At 52.7% G+C, this 25032-nt stretch overlaps 1 protein-coding gene across 7 annotated transcripts in view; it reads right to left on the minus strand.

Annotated features, from left to right (window-relative positions):
* Positions 1-1323: 1323 nt before the first annotated feature.
* Positions 1324-25032, minus strand: part of Ogdh (oxoglutarate dehydrogenase) — a 67368-nt gene continuing 43659 nt past the window's right edge. For all 7 annotated transcript variants that reach the window (XM_004839907.4, XM_004839906.4, XM_004839908.4 and 4 more), the window contains 19 exons: positions 23256-23371; positions 19406-19560; positions 19050-19196; positions 18546-18636; positions 18158-18337; positions 14355-14483; positions 9775-9954; positions 9329-9481; positions 8586-8688; positions 8233-8361; positions 7860-8010; positions 7499-7626; positions 7239-7417; positions 6886-6957; positions 6239-6367; positions 5539-5611; positions 1909-2072; positions 1601-1755; positions 1324-1518 (listed from right to left, as the gene is read on the minus strand). In XM_004839907.4, coding sequence (XP_004839964.1) covers positions 1398-1518; positions 1601-1755; positions 1909-2072; positions 5539-5611; positions 6239-6367; positions 6886-6957; positions 7239-7417; positions 7499-7626; positions 7860-8010; positions 8233-8361; positions 8586-8688; positions 9329-9481; positions 9775-9954; positions 14355-14483; positions 18158-18337; positions 18546-18636; positions 19050-19196; positions 19406-19560; positions 23256-23371 — 2555 coding nt within the window. In that variant the 3' untranslated portion in view covers positions 1324-1397. The remainder of the gene's footprint in view (positions 1519-1600; positions 1756-1908; positions 2073-5538; positions 5612-6238; positions 6368-6885; positions 6958-7238; positions 7418-7498; positions 7627-7859; positions 8011-8232; positions 8362-8585; positions 8689-9328; positions 9482-9774; positions 9955-14354; positions 14484-18157; positions 18338-18545; positions 18637-19049; positions 19197-19405; positions 19561-23255; positions 23372-25032) is intronic.

Genomic DNA, 25032 nt, shown 5'->3' on the forward strand with positions numbered 1-25032 from the left:
TGACCACCCCTTCCCACTTTAGAAAGAGGACATGAGAAACTGAAGCACAGGGCTGGGGCAAAAGAAACTGACAAGAACATGGAGAATGAAATCTGCTGGGAAGTCATGTGCATGGTGGGGTGGAGCCACCTGCCCCTGCAGACTAAACCCAGCAGCAGTGCCATACTATGCCCCACACAAGGTGTTCAGGCTGCACTGAGACCCCAGCCTCACTTCAACACCTCCCGCTGAGCCAGGCCTGCACCCATGATCAGGGACCCAGGGTCACCACACCAGGCTGCTTCAGGAACCGACTTGAGCCCTGTTGCCGGGAGGGGCTCCGGGCCCTCAGGACTGGCTCTGCTCACCCAGCTGTCCACCTCTCTGCTAGCCTGGAGTGGAGCCCACTTTTCCTACCACAGGGGCCCTGGGCACCCCTCCAGAAGCTGTTTGGGTTGGGAGCACACAGGCAATGGGCAGGTGGGCGGCCCCCTGCACAGGCTTGGGCCCTGCAGCCGCTCAGGGCCGTTGGCCATGTGGTGCTCCAGGGTTTGAGGCGGGTGTCACATCTCCTACTGCCCCCCCAGAGAGGTGTTAACTGGTGGGTGTCACAGGGGACAGGCCCACCAGGGATGCCAGGCAGAGTGGGCAGCAGGGCCTGAGGCACAGGAGACTCAGGCTGGGCACCAAGCACACCCTGCTGCGAGGGGAGTGGGGTGGAGGTGGAGCACACAGAACAGCTGCAGACAGCCGTGGATAACTTGGTTTATGGGTCAAGCCAACGCAATGCAAAGTTGTTTTTGTTCTTTTTCTTTTTAACCAAAATAAATAAATTGGATCTGTCCCTGTGGAGGTCAGACCAAGGGGATGAAGGGCCGCTGGCCTACTCTGTCTCACCCCGCTCCTGCTCCTGACCTGCTTTGGCACAGCAAAGAAAAGGATGCACAGACATCTCTGCTGTGCTCCAGGGAAACAGCAGGAAGGAGTGGCTCGGGCGGGGGTGAGCAGGATACCACCCCCACCCCCGAGCCCAGCCCAGCCCAGGGCACCAGCCGCACCCACCCTCGCTGTGCCAACACCGGTGCCCTCACCTGCAGTGAAGCCCACCCCGGAAAGCCCTGCTACCCCCCTCCCCCCGGTCCTGGTGGAGTGTCTGCACCCTGCTGAGTGCCGAGGACTGTCGGGGACCTAGGGAGCCACCCGAGGCCCTGTTCCTGCTTGGGTGCGAGAGGGTGTGGCCGGGACCCCGCCCCCAGCAGTCCTGCTCCCCACCATCCAGGGAGGGCAGCAGGCAGGGCGAAGGCTGGCGAGAGGGTGCAGTGCAGTGAGGGCAGGCTGGGCAGGGCCGAGGCATGACTCTTTACTGGGAAGCAAGGGCACTGTGATGTGGGGCCAAGCTGGAGGGACCCCAGGAGCATCTAGGAGAACCTCTTGAAGGCGTCCAGGTCGAAAGCCATGTCCAGGAAGCGCTGTAGCTCCGTCAGGTGGGTCTTCTTGTTGCCAGTGGCGGGGGCAGCAGCTGGGTCTCGGCCAACGTACCTGAGGGAGGGACATGGGGTGGTGAGGGCAGTGGCCACTGCGTGCGCCCCGCCTGCCTTGCACCAGCAGCCCCTTGTCTCACCAGACGGGCTTGGCGCGGCCAATGGTGGTGCGGAGCCGTGGCTTCACGTAGTCGTAGTAGCCCTGGTTCTTGTGCTCCTCCTGGCACCACACCAGCTCAGCACTGGGGTACTTCTGTGCCTCCTCCAGCAGCAGGTCAAAGGGGAATGGCGACAGCTGGGGCAGAGCAGGGGGGCGGTCAGGAGGGACTCCGGGTGGGGGAACAGGTGAAATGGGGTGGGGTGGCCACTCCAGTACTTGGTCCCCATCTCCATCCAGGCGGCAATGCTCTGCCAAGCCCAGAGCCCACAGCTGCGCCCCCTCACTCACCTGCTCAATCCTCGTGATGGCCACCTGCTCCACCAGACCCCTGGCCTTGCGCTCACGGGTGAGGTCGTAGTACACCTTGCCAGTGCAGAAGAGAAGCCTCTTCACATTGCCTGGGTCCTGAGCTGCAGGGCCGTCTTCCGGGATCACCCGCTGGAAGTGCGTTCCTACAAGAGAAGCCCCACGCTGGGCTGGGTCTCTCGGGCCGGCCGCTCTGCGTATGAACAGAGCACCCACGGGCCAGGGCTGCACTGTGTGCTGCCCACGTGGGTCCCTGAGGCTGGAGACGGTTCCCCTTGCCAGTCCCAGGCCCCTGGGGACCTGCTCGGACCAGGAACACGCGATGGACAGGGCGGCCTGGGTGGAGGGTGCCACTGCAGAGCAGCCTCTCGAGACTCTCTGCTACCAGCAGAGGACACACAGGAAGAGACAATGGTACAGACAATGGTACTTCATTCTGAACAAAGGGGCCTGCGCCAGTGTTCAATGTCAACACAGCAAGGCTGCAGGTGTAAAACCCAGAGCACAAGTCCACCCAGTGGTCAGAGGCTGCAAGCTACCGTCTAAGGCCAGGAACAGGGCTAGGTGCCCACTCTGGCCACATATGTCCAGAATGGTGTTGGAAATCCTAGCCAGAACAATCAGACAACAAAAAAGAAATGATATTAAAGTTGAAAAGAGATAAGTAAAACGACCATTGCTTACAGGTGATAGGATCTTAAATATAGACAACCTAAAGACTGCATAAAAAATAAGAACAAAAAACTGTTAGCTGGGTGTGGTGGCGCATGCTTATAAATCCCAGCTCTCAGACCACAGGTTCAAGTGAAGCCTGGGCAACTTAGTGAGCTGAGGCTCTGTCCCAAAATAATACAGAAAAAGAGCTGGGATTGTAGCTGGGTTTGAAGGCCCTGTGTTCAATCCTTGGTACCACAAAAAACAAAAACTAAACATAGGCTGAGTTTGTGTAATGGAAGACTAAAGACTTAATTTATTTTTGATACCGGGGATCAAACTCGGGTCCTTGCACTTTCGAGGCAGGCAGCGAAACCACGGAGCTAAATCCCCGACCCCTACTTAAGACTTTTAAAGGGCAATACTATGCAATCCACCTACTCAATGCAATCTCTACAAATACAATATTCAACCCCAAAATTTATATAGAACCGGGAAGGGGATGTAGCCCAGGATCAGCCTCCCAGTGGTCAGATTTCCAACAGGTCCCAAGGGCACTCAACAGGAAAGAACAGTCTCCAATAGATGGTACTGAGAATCCTGGAAATCCACATGAAAAGAATGAAGTCTGAACCCTTATTGTTTTTTTGTTTTTTGTTTTTTTGGTCCCGGAGATCAAACTCGGGTCCTTGTGCTTGCAAGGCAAGCGGCGGAACCACTGAGCTAAATCCCCAGGCCCATGAACCCTTATTGAATAGTATATACAAAATTAACTCCAAGTGGGTCAAAGAACTAAATATAAGAGTCCAAACTAAAACATAGCAGCTAGTACATGTCTATAATCCTAGCATTTGGAGAGGGTGAGGCAGGAGGATCACATGTTCAAGCCCAGCCTGGGAAACTTCGAAACTTGGTGAAACTGTCTCAAAATAAAGGATTATAAATAGAGCTGGGGATGTAGCTCAGTGCAAAGGCCCTAGACTCAATCTCCAGTACCACAACAAAACAAAACAGGGCAAAAATTTCACAACATTGGACATGGCAAAGATTTTCTGAATGTGACATCAAAGGCCAGACAACGAAAGACAAATTGGACTTCATCAAAATTTTAAAACTTTCATACATCAAAAAGGCATTGGGCTGGGGATTTAGCTCAGTGGCACCGCGCCTGGCTTGCAAGTGCAAGCTCATGAGTTTGATGCCCATTACGGAAAGAAATAAAAGCAATTCAGAAGGGAAGAAAGCATTTGCATATTATTTATCTGACAAAGGATTGACAAGCAAGATATACAAACTTCAAACTCAGCAAGAAAAACCAACCCAACTTGAAAATGGGCAAAGGATTTGAACAGTTCTTCAAAGACATACAAATGGCCGACAGACATACGAAAGGGTGTGCAGTGCCACCAATTATTAGAGAAATGCACATTAAAACCACACTGAGATGCCACTTTACAAGCAACAGAATGGCTACTGAAAAACACACCCACAGCCAGGTGTGCTAGCCCATGCCTATAATCCCAGCACTCGGGAGGCTGAAGAAGGAAGATTGCTTTGAGTTCAAGGCAGGCCTGGGCTACACAGTGAGACCCAGATTCAAAAAACTAAACAAAACAGCCCCTCTGCCACAAAAGCCCCAAAAGTGTTGAGGACATGGAGAAATTGGACCCTTGTGCAGAACCGCTGTGGAAGTCTGGCACCTCCTCAGAAAATTAAAGATCAAATTAGCATAAGGTCCAGCAACTCCACTGCTGGGTATATACCCGGAACTGAAAGCAGAGACTTGAGAAACATATGTACACCCATGCTCCAAGCAGCATTATTCACAAGAGTGAAACATGGAAACACTATGAGGGTTCACCAATCAACAAAGGGAAAACAGAGTGTGGTCATCCACAGAACGGAACACTGCTCACTACGTGGGTCAGCCTTGAGGACATTACCCGGTGAGATAACACAGCCACAGAAAGACAGATGGAGGCTGAACAGCCCTCATTTGACAATCCAAAAGCGGACATGCCCCAGAACCTGAGGCCCAACTGCAAAATTCCACATCTCACCTGTGAGATGTGCAGCCAAAGGCAGGCCTGCTGAAATCTTATGTAAAATGCCCCACAGACCACGGAACACGCAGCACACATGAAGCATTAAGTGAATTTCGGGTTGAGATTGGGTCCCACCCCCAAGATGTCATTATGTATTTGCAAATATTCCAAAATCCAGAAAAATCTCAAACCCAGGACACTGCTGGTCCCAAGCATTTTGAGCAAGGGGACTCAACTGTATTGTCTGATTCCACTCACACAAGGCACCTGGAGCTGCCCACATCAGAGACCGAGAAGAGAGTGCTGCTGTGGGGCTTCCCTCTTTAGAGCGTACCGCATTCCCATTTTGCTGGATGTAAAGAGCTCAGGAAATGGATGGTGGAAATGGCTGTACAGCAATGAGAATGTACTTAGCAATGCTGAACTGCACACTTACAAGATTACCATGGCAAGTTGTATTTTACCACTTGAAGAAACTGAGAAGTAAACCAAAGAAAGTGCTCGCTTTGACAGAAGACTCAAGGGGGCTTGGTGACTGGGAGATGCAGAGCTCCCTGTGAGCCCCGGGGACATCTGGGTGGCTTGCCTGAGTCCTGCTGCAGGCCCCAACCCCACCGTGTCTCTTCCTCTGTCATTTGGGGCCCACTCAGGCTGGGGCTCTGTGGCGGGTGAGCTGCCACAGGAAGCTGCCCGAGGCTCCAGGTGATGGCACCAACCTGAAGTCTCAGTTACTCCAGTGCTTCGAATGCAACTCTGGGGACACTCACAGGTGACAGGCAGAGCCCACAGGTCCTCAACCCACAAGCATGCGTGCAGCACAAGGCACAGGGAGGTCCCAAGCACAATCCCCAAGGAGCAGCAGAGTGCTCCCAGGCTTCCCACCCTCCCCGAAGGGCCTGCCTCTCACGCCTACCTGGGAGCATCTCGTCAAAGTTGGTTCTGGCCTCAGGGTGGCGCAGGAGGGATTTAGGGGTGAAGACAATTAACTGAAAGACAGAATTGTCTCGTGATGACGAACTGGGTCTCACAGATTCTAGACGGCTGACAACAAGGTCTACCCACATCTTCACTCAGGACTGGACAGGATACGCTGCCTCTCCACTCTCCCCAGGAGCTTACTCAGGAGAGGGAGAGAAGGAAGGAGCCCATTTCTCTGCTCCTTACTTTCCCTTGGAAGGTGTCTGCCTCCTGCAAGGCTGTCCTAGTCTGCCTGAGCCCCTGCTCAGTGGCCCTGGGGCACACCCTGTGGTACCCCAGGGCAGCAGGCTCTCCTTGGTCCCTCCACAACCCCTCATCCTCCTCGATAATCTTCCTCACTCACCCCTGACCTAACTCCTACTAGCCTTTCATGCCCAGCTCAGGAGTTCTTCCTGGGGCCCTCCGGCCCCTTGGGGCCTTCGGGGTCACTTCTCTCTCACTGCTCAACATGCCCCTCAACCACCAGCTCACAGATGCCTCCCCAAAGGGCCCGGCCTGCAGCTTCGTCTGACCAGGCACAGCAGTGAGGCTGTGCTGCCCTGGTGGCACCAGAGAGGAGGCCGGGCTCCGTGATACCATATCCCGTCCATGTCCCCTTAGGAGCCACCTAACCAAGCAGAGCCCGAGGCACTGACCGGCTTCCGGAAGGGCAGCAGGATCTGCCGGCGCAGCACATGGAAGAAGTTGCCAGGTGTGGAGCAGTTGACGACCACCCAGTTGCAGTCGTACAGCTGGCTGATGTCGAAGTTGGCTTCCCCAAGGTCCTGCAGTGGGGAGGAAGGGCAGAAGTGGAGGCCATGCTGAGCACTCTCTGGGTGTGGGGCAGGGCATGAAGGGGCCTGGGGATACCCTCGGGCACCCACTCTAGGGCAGGAGCCAAGGACCTGAGGCTGGCTGCCCAGGAGCACAGGACCGGCTGGAGCCTCACATCCTCACCTGAGCCCCCAACCCCCTGTGGCCATCTACACGCTCCCGCCCAGTGTAGAACTGGTGCTATTTTAGGAGGTCCAGGTCCTACCTAATGATGATTCTACTTTTTGTTACAGACTGACTCCCAATCATTTAGCTCTTTTAAAGTTGCTGGAAGTTCTCTCCCCTAAGGGGCCCAGGTGAACCAGAGCAGCAGCAAATTCCCCAGGGAGGGCCTGCTGCCATTCGAGGCAGCAATCTCTGGGAAGGGAGCCCCTGCACATTAGCTTCCTGGGCCCCAGACAGCCCTCATCTGGGGTGACCAGCAGGCGCAGGGCCACACTGCAGGTCCCAGGAGGAACGGTGTCCTCACCGGCAGGACATCCGGGTCATCGTTGCACATCTGCAGGAAGCGCTCTGGTCGGGCAGAGGAGTGCTCTGGGCCCTGGAGTGGACACAGAAGTCAGCAGAGCTGCACAGGCTGGGGTCTGCAGTGCTGGCTGTCTCCCCTTATTCTCTATTCTTGTCCCCTGATGACAGACGCCACACACCTCCCCTCCGCCGGCAAAGCACAGGGCACGGGCTGAGAGCATCATTTGCCTTGGACAACTGCTCATGCAGGGATGGGCGCGCTGGTCCCCCCATGGTCTCCAAAGCAATGCTCTATCTAAGATGGGCAGGAGGCACCAGGAAGCTCTTGGGCAGTGGGGTCCTGGATTGGCTCACCATGCCCTCCATCCCATGAGGCAGCAGCAGCACAATGCCATTCTGCCGCACCCACTTGGCCTGGCCTGGACAGATGAACTGGTCGATGATGCACTGGGCCATGTTGTTGAAGTCACCAAACTGGGCCTCCCAGAGCACTAGGGCGTTGGGGCTTGCCATGGCAAAGCCCAGCTCAAAGCCTACAGCGGAGGAGGAAGACAAGAACATTCACACCAGCCAGCAGGCAGAGGCTCGGTGCACGTGGCATGGGGGACACTCACCCAGGACGCCGTACTCAGACAGGGAGCTGTTACACACGGTGTAGGGAGCCTGGTTGGGCCAGAGGTGGTTCATGGGGATGCAGGTTCTCTTGTCCACGTTCTGGTCATGCAGCACATGGTGGCGGTGGCTGGGCATAGGAGCAGGATCAGTCAGCAGACCCAACTGAGGAGGCTCCCACAGACCACCAGGCCTGGCTCCCTGCCAGAGCCCTGCCATGCTCTGCTGCAAGGGAGCATCCCCAAGCCAGGGAAGGGGCGGCAGCCTCCCACCTGGGACTCAGGTACCTCCTGGAAAACAAGCACCCGAGCCCCTCCCTTCCACCTCTGGTTCTGCAGGGCAGGCAAGTACTCTGTTCGTTACCTGAAGGTGCCCCGCTCTACATCCTGGCCGCTCAGTCGGACGTGGATGCCCTCCTTGAGGAGTGAGCCAAATGCCATGTACTCCGCCAGTGCCCAGTCCACAGTCCGGTTTGTCACCAGCTCCTTGCGCGTCTTCAATATCCGGCTCAGGCCTGCAGGATATGCACACAGCCCTGCAGCCCAGCTCACCTGGCCCTCACCTCCACGTGCCTGGAAATGGCGGGGCCTCTTCACCAGGCGAACTCCCAGTGTCCTCTCTGTTGCTCAGCAAGCCGAGACCTTGCTATGGGCAGTGGGGAAGATGGCCACACCCACACAGCTGCGGACTTCCTGAGGGAGCCCCTGCAGGGTTCCAATCAAGCCCACCTGGTTACCTCCATGGATGGTGAAGTTCTCCACAGGCACAGAGCTGGCCACGTTCCCGATGTGCGTCAGAACATCCTCTTCCAGGCCAGTGGAGGGGCAGGACATGCTCCGGGGTTGCCCATCCAGGGTGAAGAAGCCTAGGAGGCGAGGACAGGCTGAGGCAGGCCACCCACATGGGAAAGGACTTCTGCAGTGCAGGTCACTAGGAACCACTGCATAGTCATCAGGGAGCCTCAGTGTGAGGGACAGGGTGCAGCACCCACTGTTAGGCATGGAGCGGGTTGTGGCGTTCTATTCCGGGAAGAGGGCTCAAGGTCACATCAGGTTCACAGAGGGTCTGCGGCGTGGATGCCCTACTCACCAGGCCAGGGGGAGTCCAGCCAGTGCTTGATGTGCAGGATCTTCTCATCTTTGGATCTGGTGAAGGCCTCCTCACAGATCTTATCATACTTGGAGATCTCCTCCTAGAGGGTCGAGGACCCATAGCCACGTGAGCACAGCTCAGCTGCCTGGCCTCATGCCCACCACATGCTATGCACAGCCTTTCTGAGACTCTGTCTCAGCCCGGAGTTTCTTCTCCATGTATGCTAGCAAGAAGCACTGCTTCAAGTCTGAGCCCTGGGCCCTGCATTCTGTCTTAAGAATGGGCCGGGTTCTCCCAGTTCCTCTGCTACCAAGGAGGACTGGGCTCCACCCAGATCTGTGTCTCTGGCCACTGCCCTCGAGGACTTGGGTGTTCGCCATGTCCCATGTAGCTCCTCATATTACTTGCACAGTCTGCCACTCACCCAGTCAGGACTTCCTGTCCACAGCACACTGGCCCTTTCCCTAGCAGCACCTGGCTCTCGCCCCTCACCTGCACATAATAGGCTGTAACTTAGAGAAACTGCTGCGGCTACTACCTTGTCTTTAAAATACTTTTTACTCCCTGCAAACACTGCATTAAGGCCCACCTCCTTTACAAAGCAGCACAGGAGCCTGGACCCTCCAGGAAGTTATGCACTGAAATGTGATAGCTTTAAATATTTCATAGGCTTCTGCTGGCGTCCTACTGGGAGGACTAGCTTGTAATGGCCAAGTCCTGGAGGGGCTGGCAGGACACACCTCATATTCCGGCTGGTTGACCACACCCTGCGATACCAGCAGCTCGGCATACTTCTGCAGCACTGGCTTCTGCTTTCGGATCTGCTTGTACATAAGTGGCTGCGTGAACATGGGCTCGTCCATCTCGTTGTGGCCGTTGCGCCGGTAGCACACCTGGGAAGCAGGCAGGCAGTGTGAGAGGCCGTGCAGCCTCCCAGCGAGGGGGGCCGGGGGGCACCTACTAAGGACTGCCTCATACCTGCCCAGTCTGGGAGTACAAACTCATGATTCACCAAGCAATCCCACGACAGGACCAGAAGGGCCCACAAATGGCCCTCACCAGCCCACTGCTCCTGCCTTGAACACCCTGAGCCGGACCCCCATGAGGATGGGTGCTGGAGACCCCCAAGGGTACATGGGTGCAGGGTGGGGCGGGGTGGGGGGCCAGCTCTCCTGGTACCACTCACCAGATCGACAACCACATCCTTGTGGAAGGTGGTTCTCCACTCGGCTGCCACCCTGCACACATACATGACTGCCTCAGGGTCATCAGCGTTCACATGGAAGATGGGGGCGTTCACTACCCGGGCCACATCGGTGGGGTATGGGGAAGAGCGGGCCATCCGGGGGTCTGTGGTGAAGCCAATCTGCAAGGAACACGCGTGTGACAAGGGCCTGCGGGGGAGGTGCAGGCCCAGGAGAAGGCAGTGGAGCTGGGCCCGCACCTCCCGCATGCCTACTCTGGCTAGAAATACTAGATGGCCTCGGAGGCCTCTTTCCTCCTTTTTGTTTTTCACTATTTTGATGACAAAAATCCATCTACTTAAGTTCACCACAGAGAATATAAAAGACGGTATAAAAATTAAAGTTACCTGTAATTTTATAGGCTACAGTATAAGTATCTTGACCTCTCTCCCTTTCCAGATTATTTCCTTTGTATGTGCACCTAGGTAAATATTCATACATACATACATACATATGCACATACATTTAAAGTTTGGGGCCTTATTTCTATAATTTTGTATTTTATTCACTTTATATGGTGAGCATGTTTTCTTTGATACCAAAAATAAAAAAGAAAATATAAAGGGTTTCCTAATATTTCCCTCCATTTGGATATATCAAAATGTCACTATGTGTTCATAATTTTATGACCTGCATTTAAATTTTATTTTATGGTACTGGGGATTGAAGCTAAGGCCTTCACACTAAGCTACATCTCCAGCTCCCCACACCTTTTAAATTTTGAGACCAGATCTCATTAGGTTCCCCATGCTGGGATAGAATTTGCAATTCCTCCTGCCTCAGCCATCAATTACAGGCATGGACCTCTTGCCCGGCTATTAAAATTTTTATAAAATATTTCAAATATAAAGTGATAATACCATATTAATCACCCATGCCCCCAACACCTAACACTAGGAAATATGAACAGTTAACCCACACTAGCTTCTGGGCCTTTCTTGTTACTTTTTTTTTTTTGGTTTCTTGAGACAAGTCTTACTATGCTATGCAGTCCAGGCAGGCCTTGAACTCGTGGTGATCCCTCTGCCTCAGCCTCCTAAAGGCTAGGATTACAGGCATGCACCATCATGCCTGGCTACTGTTACACATTTTTGCTGGAACCTGAGCCAGGGCCTTCCTTGCCTGAAACCACAGGGCATTTCAGAGACTTGCTATTTGTTTTTCCTGTGTCTACAAACTGTATCTTCTTAAGCTTTTTATAGGCACCTTTTAAATTCTGGTCTGATTTCACCCATGAAGCTGAGAAGAGGGTGGGAAGTGCTCCACAGTCTCTGCTTGATTTCCCAGTGGTTCCCTTTGCCTTCCGCTTTATCACACACAGTGGTTAGGATCAGCTGCAGACTCCCTGCTTCCCAGGGTGAGGACGTTCCCTTCCTTCCCAGAGTGCAGCTCAGCCTCCAGCACTTTCTATCTGATAACACCATTAGAACCACAGTCCACCACTTCCTAGTAACTGCCCACGCTCATGTGGAAGGCTTACAACCTTCCTTCTCACACTGACTAACGACAAGATTAGAAATAGTCACACACTGATGAGAACATTAAGAAACACAGATTCTGCCGGGGATTTAGCTCCATGGCACCGAACCTACCTTGCAAGCTCAAGGTCCTGAGTTCAATCCCTAGTACTGCAAAAAACCCCAAAAACCCAAAAAACAAAAAAAACCTCAACACAGATTCTGACACATGAAGGAGCTGGAATGACCTCAGCTGATACTCGGTCTCAGGACTTGGTCAGGATGGTGGCAGGAGAATCAGTATTCACGCCAGGCCTCACTTAGGAGCCTCACAGAAGTCCCCGTACCCTGCACAGTTAGGAGCTTCAGTGTCATTAGCACACAGGCGGGTGCACGAGTGCACCCACGGACAGAGGGGCACCCACAGGTGCAGGTATCTAGTACACTTGTGTGACTGTTAGGAGGAGACATTGCTAAGTGGAACTGCTACTCTGGGGCCCGAAGGAAGCCCCCATCTCCTGACAGCCTGCTCACCAGTTTTCCAAGACCCACCTGGGAAGAGGAGGAGGAGGAGGAGGAGCCGCACTCCTGCTGCACAGTCCTGACTGTGGGAGGGTCTGTTTCTCACTCAGCTGAAATCTGCTTCTGGTAAGGGCCACTTGCCGGGCCTGCTCCTGCTCTTCACCCCTTTGCCACACACACCATTCGAGCCTGAAAGCAGCTCTCAGGCACCTCGGGAGTTAGGTTGCACATGCCCAGCTCCTTGTATCATTTCCAACACTGCAGCATCATAAGACGCAGTCTCACTCGTGATCAACTGAAATGCTTAACTTTTTGCCAAAATAAGTTGAACAAATCCCAAGTCCTGCCCTTTATTTGTGTGGTATGATTTTTTGAAACTTTAAATGTTCTTTGTTTATACTGCAAAGGATGAAGGGCCCAAATCAATGATCTATGAATCGAGAGAGAAGACTAATTAAACCCAAAGCAAGTAAAGGGAAATCAAAGAAACAGGAAACAGGAAATGCAGTGAGACCAAGCTGCTCCTGGGGGGAAAGACGATGATCTACAGCCAGACTAACCAAGACAAGACGAGAGGATGTGAATGCCCCAACTAAGGAACAAGGAGATACTCTGCAGATCTCACACTCCAGTCAGGGGCTGTCACAAACTGTACGCCCATATATCCCACAATCTAAAAAAAATGGGCAGATTTCCCAAAAAACAAATTATTGGAGCTCACTCAAGAACAAACAGATAACCTGAAATAGTCCTACGTGTAATAAAGAAATTGAACTTGCGGTTATAAAAAGCCCCTACAGGGCCTCACACAGCCATTAAGATGGAGGAGTTGAGCTCTTCTCAGCCCTCTTGGATGACACAGGCCCTGGAGTCACACAGAAGGCAGATGGCTAGTGCTCTCAGTTCCCAGAATCCTCTCTGCCTTGTTATGTCCCGCTGAGTGCTAGAGGAACAAACAACATGGAGCCACCAACAGGTCAGATGTGGACCAGGGAAAAGGCAACCTGGGAAGACAGTAACTGCTCAGCTCCAACTGTGCAGGACAAAAAACTGTCCTCACCACACAGCCAGGGCCCCCTCGGACCCAGACTGATGGTGATTAGGTACTTAGGCCCCCAGACCCCTTGGTAGCCTGAGGAAAGTCTAGACTTGCACAACTGGCCAGCAGGGTGAGGCCACTGCGGAGTAGTTTCTCCCCCACCTAGCAGAAAACACGAAGTCTCAGCAAAAAAAACGGAAGATACAGAAAGAGCCAAACAAGAAGCTTAGAACTGAAAACGAATCAACCATATACAGCTGCTGTGCAGTAGAACAGAGGGGAGAATTAGTGAGACCCTATCTCAACAAAAATGAGATTAAGATGTGTACTGTACATGTACTTTTTGGGGATGGCACTGGAGATGGAACCCAGGTCTTCATATATGCCAGGCAAGCACCCTACCACTGAGCCACATCCTCAGCCCCAGTATATATGGATTTTGCCATGAGAAAAATTCCTTGCTTTTTCCTTGGCAATTTTTTCCAAATCTTTCTAGTATCATGCCAAGGGAAGATATATCATAGCCTGGCTCTGTCATTCTTCTCAAGCATGCCACATGGTCTCCACTCCTCCATTTTCTCTTCTGTAAATTGCCAACAATGTCGCCCTCTGTATGAGTAACCACCCTATGGATTAAGTTAACATGTATCAATTGCCCAATCTGCTGTTCTGATCACACATAACTGGTGGCTTTTGCCATTGTCTTTTTTTGGTAGGTGGGTGGGGCGTTACCAGTGATAGAACTCAGGACCTTGCGCTTGTGAGGCAGGCACAGTGCCACTGAGCTATAAATCCCCAGCCCTAACTGGTGGCTTTTTACCACACTGTATTACATCATACTTATCAGTCTGGACCACGTCCTCCTCAGGAGCTGGCCGACTGTAGTTCTTCCTCACACTAACCACCTGACTGTCCCAGCCACTCCTCAGACACAAACACCCCCCATCTCAGTTCTCTGCACCCCAACATCTGCCTACTTGACCAAGCTCTGTCTCCACTTAGCTCCAAATCCTCAGAGAACCAGCTGCTCACTGCCCACCTCTCAGCCTCCTTTCCCTTCTCAGCACCCAGTGGCCTGTGTGCTAGCTTTCTCTGCCTCCTTTCCTGCTCCCCTCCTTCCCTTGTGCTGGAGACTGAATGTGCTAGGCATGTGCTCTACCACTGAGCTACATTCCCAGGACCCCACGCTGTTAAAGTGAAAAATAACCACAGTGTGCTGGAGGGTCTAGAAGGAATGATCCGAAACAATAATGGCATCTTTATTATGTAAGTAAAATCTCTTCATTTAAAACAAGTAGTTTTCGGGGCCGGGGATTTAGCTCAGTGTTTTCACCGCCTGCTGCGCAAGCGCAAGGACCCGAGCTCGATCCCTTGTACCACCCCCCCCCCCCAAAACAAGTAGTTTTCTGTGTTCTCCAAATTTTTAACAAAAGACACCTTTTAATAATCAGGAAACAATGACCAAGGGGACCCTCCGGAGAGGCCGATCAGCCGTGGGAGTTACCTGGTTGTTGACCACCACGTGCACAGTGCCGTGGGTTGTGTAGGACGGCAGGTCACTGAGGTGGAAGGTCTCGTACACGATGCCCTGGCCGGCAAAGGCAGCGTCTCCGTGCAGGAGGATGGACATCACCTGCAAAGGAAACCCCAAATCTAAAACATCCTGACTGCCAAGCTCATGAGGCAAGTGGAGGAAATGGGCTACAATTTATTTTTCAAAAATAATGTTTTGAGATAATTTAAATTTAGAAGATAGAAGAAGAGTACAAAAGACCCCAATCCCCTTCTAGCCTGGTTGCTAAGACTTTGGTGGATCTGCTTGACATCCACACTCCTACCATTCTGCCACCAACAGTTCCCAACACAGGTCCCTTGGCACCCCCAAGGGACACCTTCCTACACACCCCAAGGACTTGTGGCATGGGCTGCTGTCCCCTGGCAGGCTGCTGTCCATTATGCTCCTCTTAGGTACCATCTTCTTGGCATGTTTTGGGAGGAGAGACTGTTATCTGTTCCTCCCCAAATCTCTACCCTGGCCTCACCAGCATCAGCCTGCTCCTCGAGTGAGGACAGACAGCAACGGTTAATTTCCATTATGTCTATGCTTAGAAGCTGGGATTCTCTACAAGGAATGGCTTTCCCTTCTCCCCATTTAGTCATTTGTATTAATCTTCGCTCAGGGTTCCTATGTGACTCGACAGCTTGCACGTAACAGCAGCACCGCTAGCTGCTTGCTCTGGGCACCCTCTGCTGTGCTGCCCTGGCCTGGCCCAGTTCCTCTGGCAGGGAGGGGACTTAGGACCAGTTTCCATGTGCTGTGTCACCTGCCTGTGAGCAGAGCTGGAAAAGGTGGGTGCACACATGGTTTATCTCCATATCTGTGGGTATCTGTAAAATAAAACTGAGTTCAGACTGATCCTAATTCCAATTCAACACTTTTTGCTCACAGCTGCCTCCTTCCACCTGTCAACCTCTCTTCCAGCTGCCAGGCACTTCACTCTCACTGCCTGCAGCGCTTCCCGATGTGCTCAGTGTTCCCCCAGCCCCATGGATTGGCAGTCTCCACCTCTCCCAGCCTGTTCTAGCCAGGGTTCTTCAGAGGGCAGGACGGGCCAGCATGTTCAAGCTACAGGACCTGCAGGCTGAAGGAGGAGTAGGGCAGGCTGTGGAGCCAGGGAGGGGCTCAGGATGAAGGCTGAGTCTGGCAGCTCTCTAAAGGCAATTTCCTCCTACCCTGGAGACCTCAGTCTTCTTTTGCAGGCTCTGAACTGAGCTTTCGAGGTTCACCCACATGGTGGGGGGTTGCCTGCTTTCCTCAAAGTCCTCGGATTCAAATGTGACTCTGATCTCGAGAATGCCTTCACAGAAACATCTCAATGGGTGTCTGGCCAGCAAGGTGACACACGACACAACCCCTCGTGCCGTGCTGCCTATGGGCCTGCAGACCTGCACCTCCAGTTTTCATCATCACCCTGGTCCTCAATCCTGTGCCAAGTCTTCTTGCCAGCAAGGGAGGTCCAGGACTCGCCTTTCAACAATTTTTTAAAACAAAAGGCATGTGTCCTGCCTCTTGGCGGCTGTGAAGGATACTCACAAGAGAGTTGGACAATGGACACAGTGTCCAGTGTGCTGGGGGTCCTGGAGGGGTGTGCAGCTCTGCCATAATGCCCGGACTGTGGTCTTGTTGGGAGCAGGAGTGGCTGGTGTAAAGTCATTGCCGTTTCATTTGCTCCCTATCCCCACGGAGCTTTCCTCCTGCACAGACTTTTCACACAGCCCCTACTGCAGCAGGGGCACGTGGAGCCAGGCTCTCTGTGAGATTGCACTGCACTGCCGTGGCTGGCTGCCGCAACTGCCCCATGCACAGGCACACACTCTCCCGGGACTGGAGGTCAAACTGCTGCACTGCGCAGTTGCTTCTGTGCACACTCGTCCCCAGGGCCACACTGCATGAGTCAAATCAGGTGAGTTTCCCAACTGTGCATGAGACTCTGGGAGACAGTACATAACTTTTCATGAACACTGAGGTTAAGTAACTTGCACATCAGCTTCCTGAGTGCTAGATTTAGCAGAAATCAAATAATTCCCTGAGGGTGTTGAAAGCAGCAAGAAAAACAGGCAGGCTGAGCCCCCAGCCGACCACACTTAGGATGTTCTAGGGCCCGGGGCAAGGTGAGGAGGTGAGGCAGAAGGCAGCCACCTGGCTGGGGGTGGCCAGGACCAAGCTACCACACAGGGCTGGAGACTGACTCTAATGCACATCTGCAGTGGAGCAGGGGCTAGCTGGCTTCCCTGTCCTAGCAGTGGACAAAAGGACTGCCCTGTGTGGTCATGGGTAGCAGTTTTAGATACCTCCTGCCACCTCTTCTATTAGTGCTTTTCAGGACATTTCCGGTGCTGTAAGCAAGGGCTGATCCAGTGGGCTTTTGTCCATATTTATGAACACAGAAGTTACCCGAAGTTTTCCAAATTGAGTTCTAACACTTGACTCCAATGCTAGCAAAGGTCAGGGAATGTCAGGGCATGGGCCCTGTGTGGTCTCCCTTCACATGGGCCCTCCCACACACTGGTATTGTCTGTGGACATGGGGCCTCATGTCGTCTAACAGAGCTGAGGCCTCGGCACCACCCAGGCCGAGTGTGAGCCCGTGGAGTAAGCTCTGCTCCTGTGACAGCAAGCGTCCTCAATGCAGGGTCACTTCCAGCTCCCAAAGCCACCTCAGCCTCCTCTGGGCCTCCTCCCATGCCACCAGGCAGATTTACAGTATTTTATGGGTTTTTGTTGTTGTTGTTGTTGTTGTTGTTTTGGTACTGGGGATTGAACTCAGGTCCTTGTGCTTTCGCAGCAGGTGGCAAAACCACTGAGCTAAATCCCCGGCCCAGATTTACAGTATTTTAAACTGCACAACCTAGTAAGCTGATCCATTCCAAAGACCTGCCCTCCCTCCAGGTAGGACTGCCTTGTGGTCCAAGCCTGGGGCTGGTGAATCTCCTGCCTCAGCCTCCGAATGCAGGGACTATAGCACTGGCTTAGGCCATTCTTACATAATAAAAATCACCGACTGTTTCAGACATAATTCTACTAAGGTTAAATAAGGGTAAATGGTTACAACCTGCTGAGACTTCCTCAGCACTCACTGTCACAGCAGAGTGCCACAGCAAGGCCCCAGCCACCCTTGGGACTGTGCCCATCTCCGAAGCGGGCTTCTGCCCTGAACCCAACCGCTCTCTTTCCTGATGTTCCCCCAGTGCCACCCTTTCTCCTCGGGCTCACTCACAGCTTGCAAAGACTCCCTCTGTCCTGTGAAAGCATCCCTGTCCACCAAGGGTAGCTGACCAGCTCCTCTGCAGGTGTGGAAACATGAACCGACTCCCATTCTAGTTCTAGTGATTACACTTGGGAGAAAGCCTGTCTGCATGTGGGACTACTTTACTACTATTACTCTTTCAGAGCTGGCTTAATATATATATTTATATTTAATATATAATAATATATATTTTACACACACACACACACACACACACACACACACACACACACACACACACACACACGACCCCTGTATATATAAATTTTGAGACAATGTCTTGCTAAGTTACTATTTGCTCAGGCTGGGCTCCAATTTGTGATCCTCCTTCCTCAAACTTCCAGAGCACTGGGATTACAGGCGTGCACCATCAATGCGGCTAGTACAGAAGTTTGAAACCCCAAAAGCATGGCATCCGAGACATGCCCAGGGCATAGTGGAGCTGTGTGTGGAGCCCTGGACTGCAGTGTTTGGTCTTGCAGGCTTCTCTGGGGCCTCACCTTCTTCCCCTCAGTGTCTCCACAGTAGAACTGCTCCGCTTTTGTCTTGCCCATCACCACGGGGTCAGCGGCCTCCAGGTGGGACGGGTTTGCCACCAGAGACAGGGTGATGTTCCTGTCAGTCACGCGGTTGATCCTGCGGTGATACATGCCCAGGTGGTACTTCATGTCTCCAGAGCCCTGCAGTGCAAACAGTGAGTCTGGTGCTGGCAGGAAATGCTCACTTCCCACATCCCACTTTGGGAGGAGGGGCAGTGGCCCTTCCCCAAGGTCATCTGCCCAGGGTACAAGAGGTCCCCAGGGAGGGGTGTGGGCTGCCGGGTAGGGGTGGCCAGCTGTTCTCAGAGGCTAGCATGGGAGACAGGTCCACACAGGGGCCTCATCTCACCTCATCTGCTGCCTCCAGCTTTGAATCGAACTGACAGAAAATCTGCTCCAGCTCCTTCCTGATGACATTCGCGAGGACATTGAGCCGTCCCCTGGGACACAGGGCGAGGTGAGTGGATCCTCAGGGCATAGCTGCTCCATGCACCTGCTCTCACCCAGGATGTGGCTCCCCACTGGCTTTCGGCTCAGGACCGGCTATGACCCAGAGCCAAGGTGGGGACTGTGCCCCAGGCTGCAGGCATGCAAGACTGCTGGATAGAAAGTGCACACATACCACTACCCTGCCCCTTTACTGCTCCAGCCTCAGAATAGCCTGGGCTCCAAGTTAGACCCTGGCAAGGGAATTGAGTTCAATGTTTATAAAACTCAGCAGCAAGCCAAACACCAGTCTGAACCACATGTGGCTTTGGCCATGAGGGAGGGGGACCCTGGTCATCCTGAAAAGCAAGATGCCTTCCCACAGCTGGTGAGCCCCCACCCCTGCGTGCCTGCACACCACACACACCTGTGCGGCATCCCCATGATCACATAGTCTATTCCGTTCTCACTGGACTTGTCGATGATGGTCTTGAGTGCAGGAATCAGCACCTCACAGCCTTCTAGACCAAAGCGCTTCTCAGAGGACCACTTCCGCTGCAGGAAGTCCTCAAACCTGGGTGGGGAATCAAGCACCTTAAAGAGCAATGCCCCCTGTCCTAAGTCAGACTTTCCTAGGTGATGAGAGGGAGCTTTGGAGGCCACCTCTGCTCACCGGCCATCTTCCCTCAGGCAGGTGGCTGTGGCCACATCTAGGGCTGCACCCCACTGACAACCACAGATCACCCGAGAGCCTGAGCTCTGTGGCCCCAGCCAGCCCCATACCTGGTGGACCGCACGAGCCTGGCCAGTAAAGTCCGTTTCTCCTCATTGGTGAACTGCATGATCCCAGGGGTCTCGAACTTCTGTCGAATCCACTGGCACTGCTCCAAGTCGTTAATGAACATGAACTCCACTCCGATGTGCTGGCAGTAGGCTATCTGTCCCGCCACACAAGGGGATACAGGGATCACTGATGGACTGGAACTGCATCTGATGAGTTGGCAGCAGCCAACTGTGCCCCTCCCCTGGCAAAGAATGCTAAAGCAGGCTGGCTGGCTGAAGAGGTGCAACTTCCTTCTCCAACGAATTTGACTGAAGATCTGAGAAAGCAGGGCTGAGTGGGGCCAGGCTGAGGCCCGGTCACAAAGTCCTCCCAAGGCACCTGGGTTACTGCACAATGAGAACCTCTCAGGTCTGTCAGAGTCAGTCTAAGGAAGCACCCAGTTCTACCAATTCATTACCCGTGGGGCAGGGGGGGACCAACCATGTCCCCAGGAAAGGCCGGCTATGCTCACTGTGACACCTGTGCCGTGCCTGCACCAGAGAGGAGGCACATGTGCTGCCATGGGCTTAGTGGTCATTTAAAGACTAAGGCTTTTGGGCTGGGGATTTAGCTCAGTGGTTCTGCCACCTGCCTCGAAAGTGCAAGGTCCCAAGTTCAATCCCCAGTACCAAAAAAAATAAAAATAAGACTATTTTTTCTAAGGTTTTTTAACATCCACTCTTTCATGTCACACTTCTCTCAGAAAGTTCAGGCTTAAACAAGCACATGACTGCACGTTCAATGAGGAGCGGGTCTGGAACAGACCAGACGTGCCCCAAACCACGTCTGTATGACGTGTGGGAGAGGAAGCAGCAGCTAGCTCTGCAAGAGCAGGAGCCCCTGGGAAGGATGCGCTGGAGGGGTAAGGAGAGTAGAGAAGAGAGGGTCTGCCCCTCAGAGGGGGCCCCGGGTTCTGGGAAATGCATCACAGCTGCCCGTGTCCAGGGTTCCTGCAGAGGCCCTCAGCCCTTCCTGAGTCCCTGTGTCTTTCTCCACCGATGCCACTGTCCCAGAGACCCAGGACCCATGTGAGCAGACACCAGTGAGGAGCTCCCTGTCTACTGCAGTGAGGGACCCCAGGGAGGGAGGACTCTCCCCTCCATCACTGCTGGTCACTGCTGCATCCACCCTGCCAGAGGCGGCAGAACAGCACTGAGCACTGCTCAGGACCCTCTTCACTCTCTTTTAAGCCCAGCAGGTATGACTTCCGTTAGTGAAGAATTCAAGCTCAGAGGAAACTGCTGGGCTAGAAAATCAGTTTCTCCCCAACCTATTGGCATCACCTAGCCATTAACATGTGGGTGCAGTTTCTGATCAATGAGTCATGTTTTCTTCCCTGCTCTTAGCTCAAACCCCAGCAGAAAAGGATAGCAAGTCTGGGAGCTGTTTCATAGCTTCTCCTCTACTGAGAAAAATTTTAGGAAGCCAAGAAGTAGCACTTCCTCTCCTTTTCTCAAGAGCTGCAAGATGAGTCCTATGTCACAGGACTGAGAGCTTCAGTCTTGCCACACTACACTACACACACACTCCAAAACCCACCACTGGCCCATGGTGAGGTAAATGTGTGTGTCTGTGGCCCAAGCTGTGGCTTTCTGGGGTCCAAGCACTGGCTGGGTGGAGAGGAAGGCAGCCTGTGATTGCTGTGGGAATCAGAGGGACTCAGCACTCAGCAGTACCTAGCCCACAGGCTGTCACCACCCCCACCCCACCCAATTCTGCACCTGGGAAGGAAGGTGCTGAAGGATGCTGGGAGAAGGGCACAGTGAGGCTTATTTGGGGTGGTGTCCTCAGGCAAGCTTTCCAACCAGACAGCATGCCCAGACTCCTGGGAAGTGAGGGGCTCTCGGTGTAGACAGCTTTCACCTGGCTGTCATCCTGACAGTACCAGGTCAACAAGAGAGACACCAGGGAGAGGGCAGGACATAAGGGTGGCCAGGTTACCTGGGGCCAGGGCCCTTTGGAGGAGAGCTTGGCTATATGGGATGCTGCCTATGGGGTCTGGATGGCACAAGAACTTCAGATCAGCACCAGCCAGCAGAAATATGATGTTATGATGTGAGCCACTTACAATTTCATGAAACACTTAATAGGCCTTAGCAATTTAACTTTTCCTAGCAGAAACAGGTAAGAAGTTTTCTTGTCTTGTTTGAGCCACTACACCAAACGTATTATCTTTTCAGTATTAAAAGTTACTTAGGGCTGGGGATTTAGCTCAGTGGTTCTGGTGCCTGCCTCACAAGCACAAGTTCTCAAGTTCAATCCCCACTACCAAAAGAAAAAAAAAAAAGTTACTCAGGGCTGGGGATTTAGCTCAGTGGTTTCGCTGCCTGCTGCGCAAGCGCAAGGACCCGAGTTCGATCCCTGGTACCAAAAAAAAAAAAAAAAAAAGAAGTTACTCAGATATTCAGCACATTTCAAGTGCTCCATAGTCCCAGGTGGCTTGTGGCTCCTATGCTGAATAGGGCAGGACCAGAGTATGGCCGGCATGGAGACTGTGGTGCAGAGGGGACAGAAGGACCCAGAGGAACCCTGGCCACCCCCTCCTGAGGCTGGCACACAGGTGTTGTCTCCCCCTTTCCTCTCCCACAACCCAAAAGTGAGGAAGAACAGAATGAAGCAGCTCCAAGCAGAGATGCTGGCAAGGTCATGAGATGCTTGTCACACACTATAGAAAGTGCTCCACAGCTGGGGATTTAGGTTAGTGACACGGCACCTGCCTCACAAGTGCAAGGACCTGAGTTCGATCCCCGGTACCAAAAAAAAACAAACCAAAAAGTGCTCCATCTGTCTATCACCCAAGCCTTGCAGGCCACTCCCAGCCAACTATACAACCCCTCACAAAGGGACCTGAAACCACACCAACTCACCAAAGCAGGGGCAAGCCATGGGGTGATTCTGCTGTGAGGACTCAGGCTGACTAATGTCCAGCCATAGCAGGAGCTTTGGGGAGCCCTCCTTCCCACTGGGGTGCCCACTGAGGTGCATGCTGGGCTTGTTGGGCCATCGGATCCACCAATGGGTTCCAAATCGGTTAGGAGCACTAGTGACAGCAACAGCTAACATGGGGCATGGGCCCCCCTCAAACCCATCCTGCCCTCTGGAACAGGCACTGCAGCAAGCCTCTCACACACAAGAGAGGCGACAACTCACCCAGGCAGGAAGGCACAAGACTGACACAAGCCAGACTCAGTTGCTGTCTATAGGGTGCTGTAAGGAGTGGCCAGCAGGATACATACTTACAAAGTCCAGACATGAGAGACAAAGAAAACTGAGGATGAGAGAAATGGAGGGAGAGGGGAAAGGTGACAAGATCCAGCACCTGCTGCCTTGTGTGGGGAGCAAGTGGCTCCAGGCCTGTCCCCCAGGGCGGAAGTGACTCGCCAGAGAGCTACACGCATCTGAAATAAACTCCTGACAACACAGAATTTTTTTTCCTTTTTGGCTAATCAAAAAAAATGGGCTGGGGATTTAGTTCAGTGGTTCTGCCGCCTGCCTTGCAAGCACAAGGTCCCGAGTCCCAGTACCAAAAAAACAACAAACAAAGAACAAAAAAACCCCATACCTACACTTACATTTTAAAAAAATATAGGACAAGAAAAAAAATAAACATAGTCTTGAGGGCATCCTGCTAATCCAAGTTCCTGATAAATCTGCTAGCTTTTCTTTTTTAAAAAACAAGGTCTCACTTGTGTACTTCAGGATGGCCTTGAGCTCTCTGTAGCCCAGGGTTACCTTGAACTTGTGGTGATTTTTGTTTTCCAAACCTGGCTGAAATCTGTTAGATTTTTCTAGGCACTGTCACGTTCCTACCTCTAGGCGACGGATGATCTCCCGAAGAGGCAGCGCTGACTCCTGTCCGCCAATGAAGGTGGTAGTGGGCAGATGGAAGACCTTGTCCAGGTCCGACTCGTCGAGGCCATAGAACCCTGCAGGTGGGTGGCGAGGGAGGGCACAGCCAGGCAGGGACCGCAGTTTATGGGGAGGGGAAGGGAGGCCCCAGGGGAGCGGAAAGAAAAAAAAATGATATAAAAAAAGCCCCTGACATATACAAAAATATCTTATAGCCAGAAACTTTAGCAATAAATGGGAGCTGAGACCATTACTGGGTGTCACAGGTAAACCAGAATAAAGCCCCTATTATGCATGTATTAGTCCAGTGCACCAATTATTTATAATTTTGAGACAATTTATTTCAAGATCCCAAAGATAAAAACCAATTTTGGGGTGGGAAGAGGGGGCTGTGAGAAGGCACTTTGTAAGTCAAACAGCAAATGAAGAGTTAAGAAGGAAGTCAGAGCAGGAAGTAAGGAGTCAAGAGAGAAGAGCAGACCAATATGAGCTATATAACAATCATGTGTGTCTGTGCTGACCAAGTGCTGGGGACTTAAGTGAGGGAGAAGCAGCCATTGCAGCAGTGCAGGGCCCACACAGGCAGCAGAGGATGGGAAACGGCGGGCTTTGGGTTAAGGCCAGGCCTCCTTGCCTAGGAGACCTCAAGTCCAGGGAGCCCAGCAGACCCCACCTGATCCTGCTGCTCAGTCAGGGGAAAGGACGCCTCATCTCCTCCGTGGAAAGCACACTCTAAGCTGATAAAGACCAGCCACCAAGGAAGGACTTTCTAGAACTGCACACCTCGCTCTGTTCCATTGCCAAGTCATTAGTAAAGAAGGTGGGTTCTTTTTCCACCCTGGTGCTCACTCTGAAACAATCTACAGACCTGGGAAGGCAAACAGCAGTGTGAGTCACCAGCACAGGGCCACACTCCCTCAGGCTCCAGGGATGAAGTGAAACAGGAAACAAGCACCCTGGAGTCTCGACATTTACCTAGATGTCCTCGTCTCCTAGCCAAATGAGGGTCAAAACCCGGCACTGGTACAGGATTGGTACAGGAGTTCTCGAACTTAAGAGTGACCTCGAGTCTCTGGGATTTGTGAAAGTGCTCATTTCCAGGCTTCACCCCAGACAGCTATGTGTGGTCTTGGGCGACCCAGGAGCCTCAGGCGATTCTGATTCAAGCTGGTTGGGGAGCTACCACCTTTCTGTATCTAAGGCACTAGCGCAGTTTTAAAATCTTGAATTCAAACTAAGTTTATCAAGCTCTTTCTGTTTTAGTAAAACAAAAGCAACTCTGGCCTCTTTGCCTGGAGGGTGGAGACAGAAGCAGTGGCTCCTCGGAGCCCACCTGTCTCCTCCTGGTTCTCTACCAACCATGTGGCTCAGCAGCTGTGGCCAGAGGAACACACAGGATGGTGCATTCATGGAGGAAAAACAAAATCATTTTTGAGAAATTTATCCTAGCTGATTTAAAAACTCAGGCCAGGAGCAGGTCATGGGACCAGAGCATCCAATAGTGCACATTTTGTTGAGAAATTTGGATTATGAAATTAACCAGAGGAGGTTCTCATCTCAGGCTCCAGATAAGAACCGTATGCTGTGCCCTCTCAGCATGCAGACTGGTGAGGCGAGGACTCACAGTGACATCCTCCACTCAAACACACTGAGCCTCAGAAAGTAAACATCCAGATGCTTGCCAAGGTGGAGGACACAAGTTCTCTTCATGTTTCCTCAACAAGTGCCAACAAATACC

This window comes from Heterocephalus glaber, unplaced genomic scaffold (genome assembly GCF_053883595.1).
Source record: "Heterocephalus glaber isolate CG9 unplaced genomic scaffold, H.glaber_assembly_v1.0 deba00001610, whole genome shotgun sequence".
NCBI lineage: Eukaryota > Metazoa > Chordata > Mammalia > Rodentia > Bathyergidae > Heterocephalus > Heterocephalus glaber.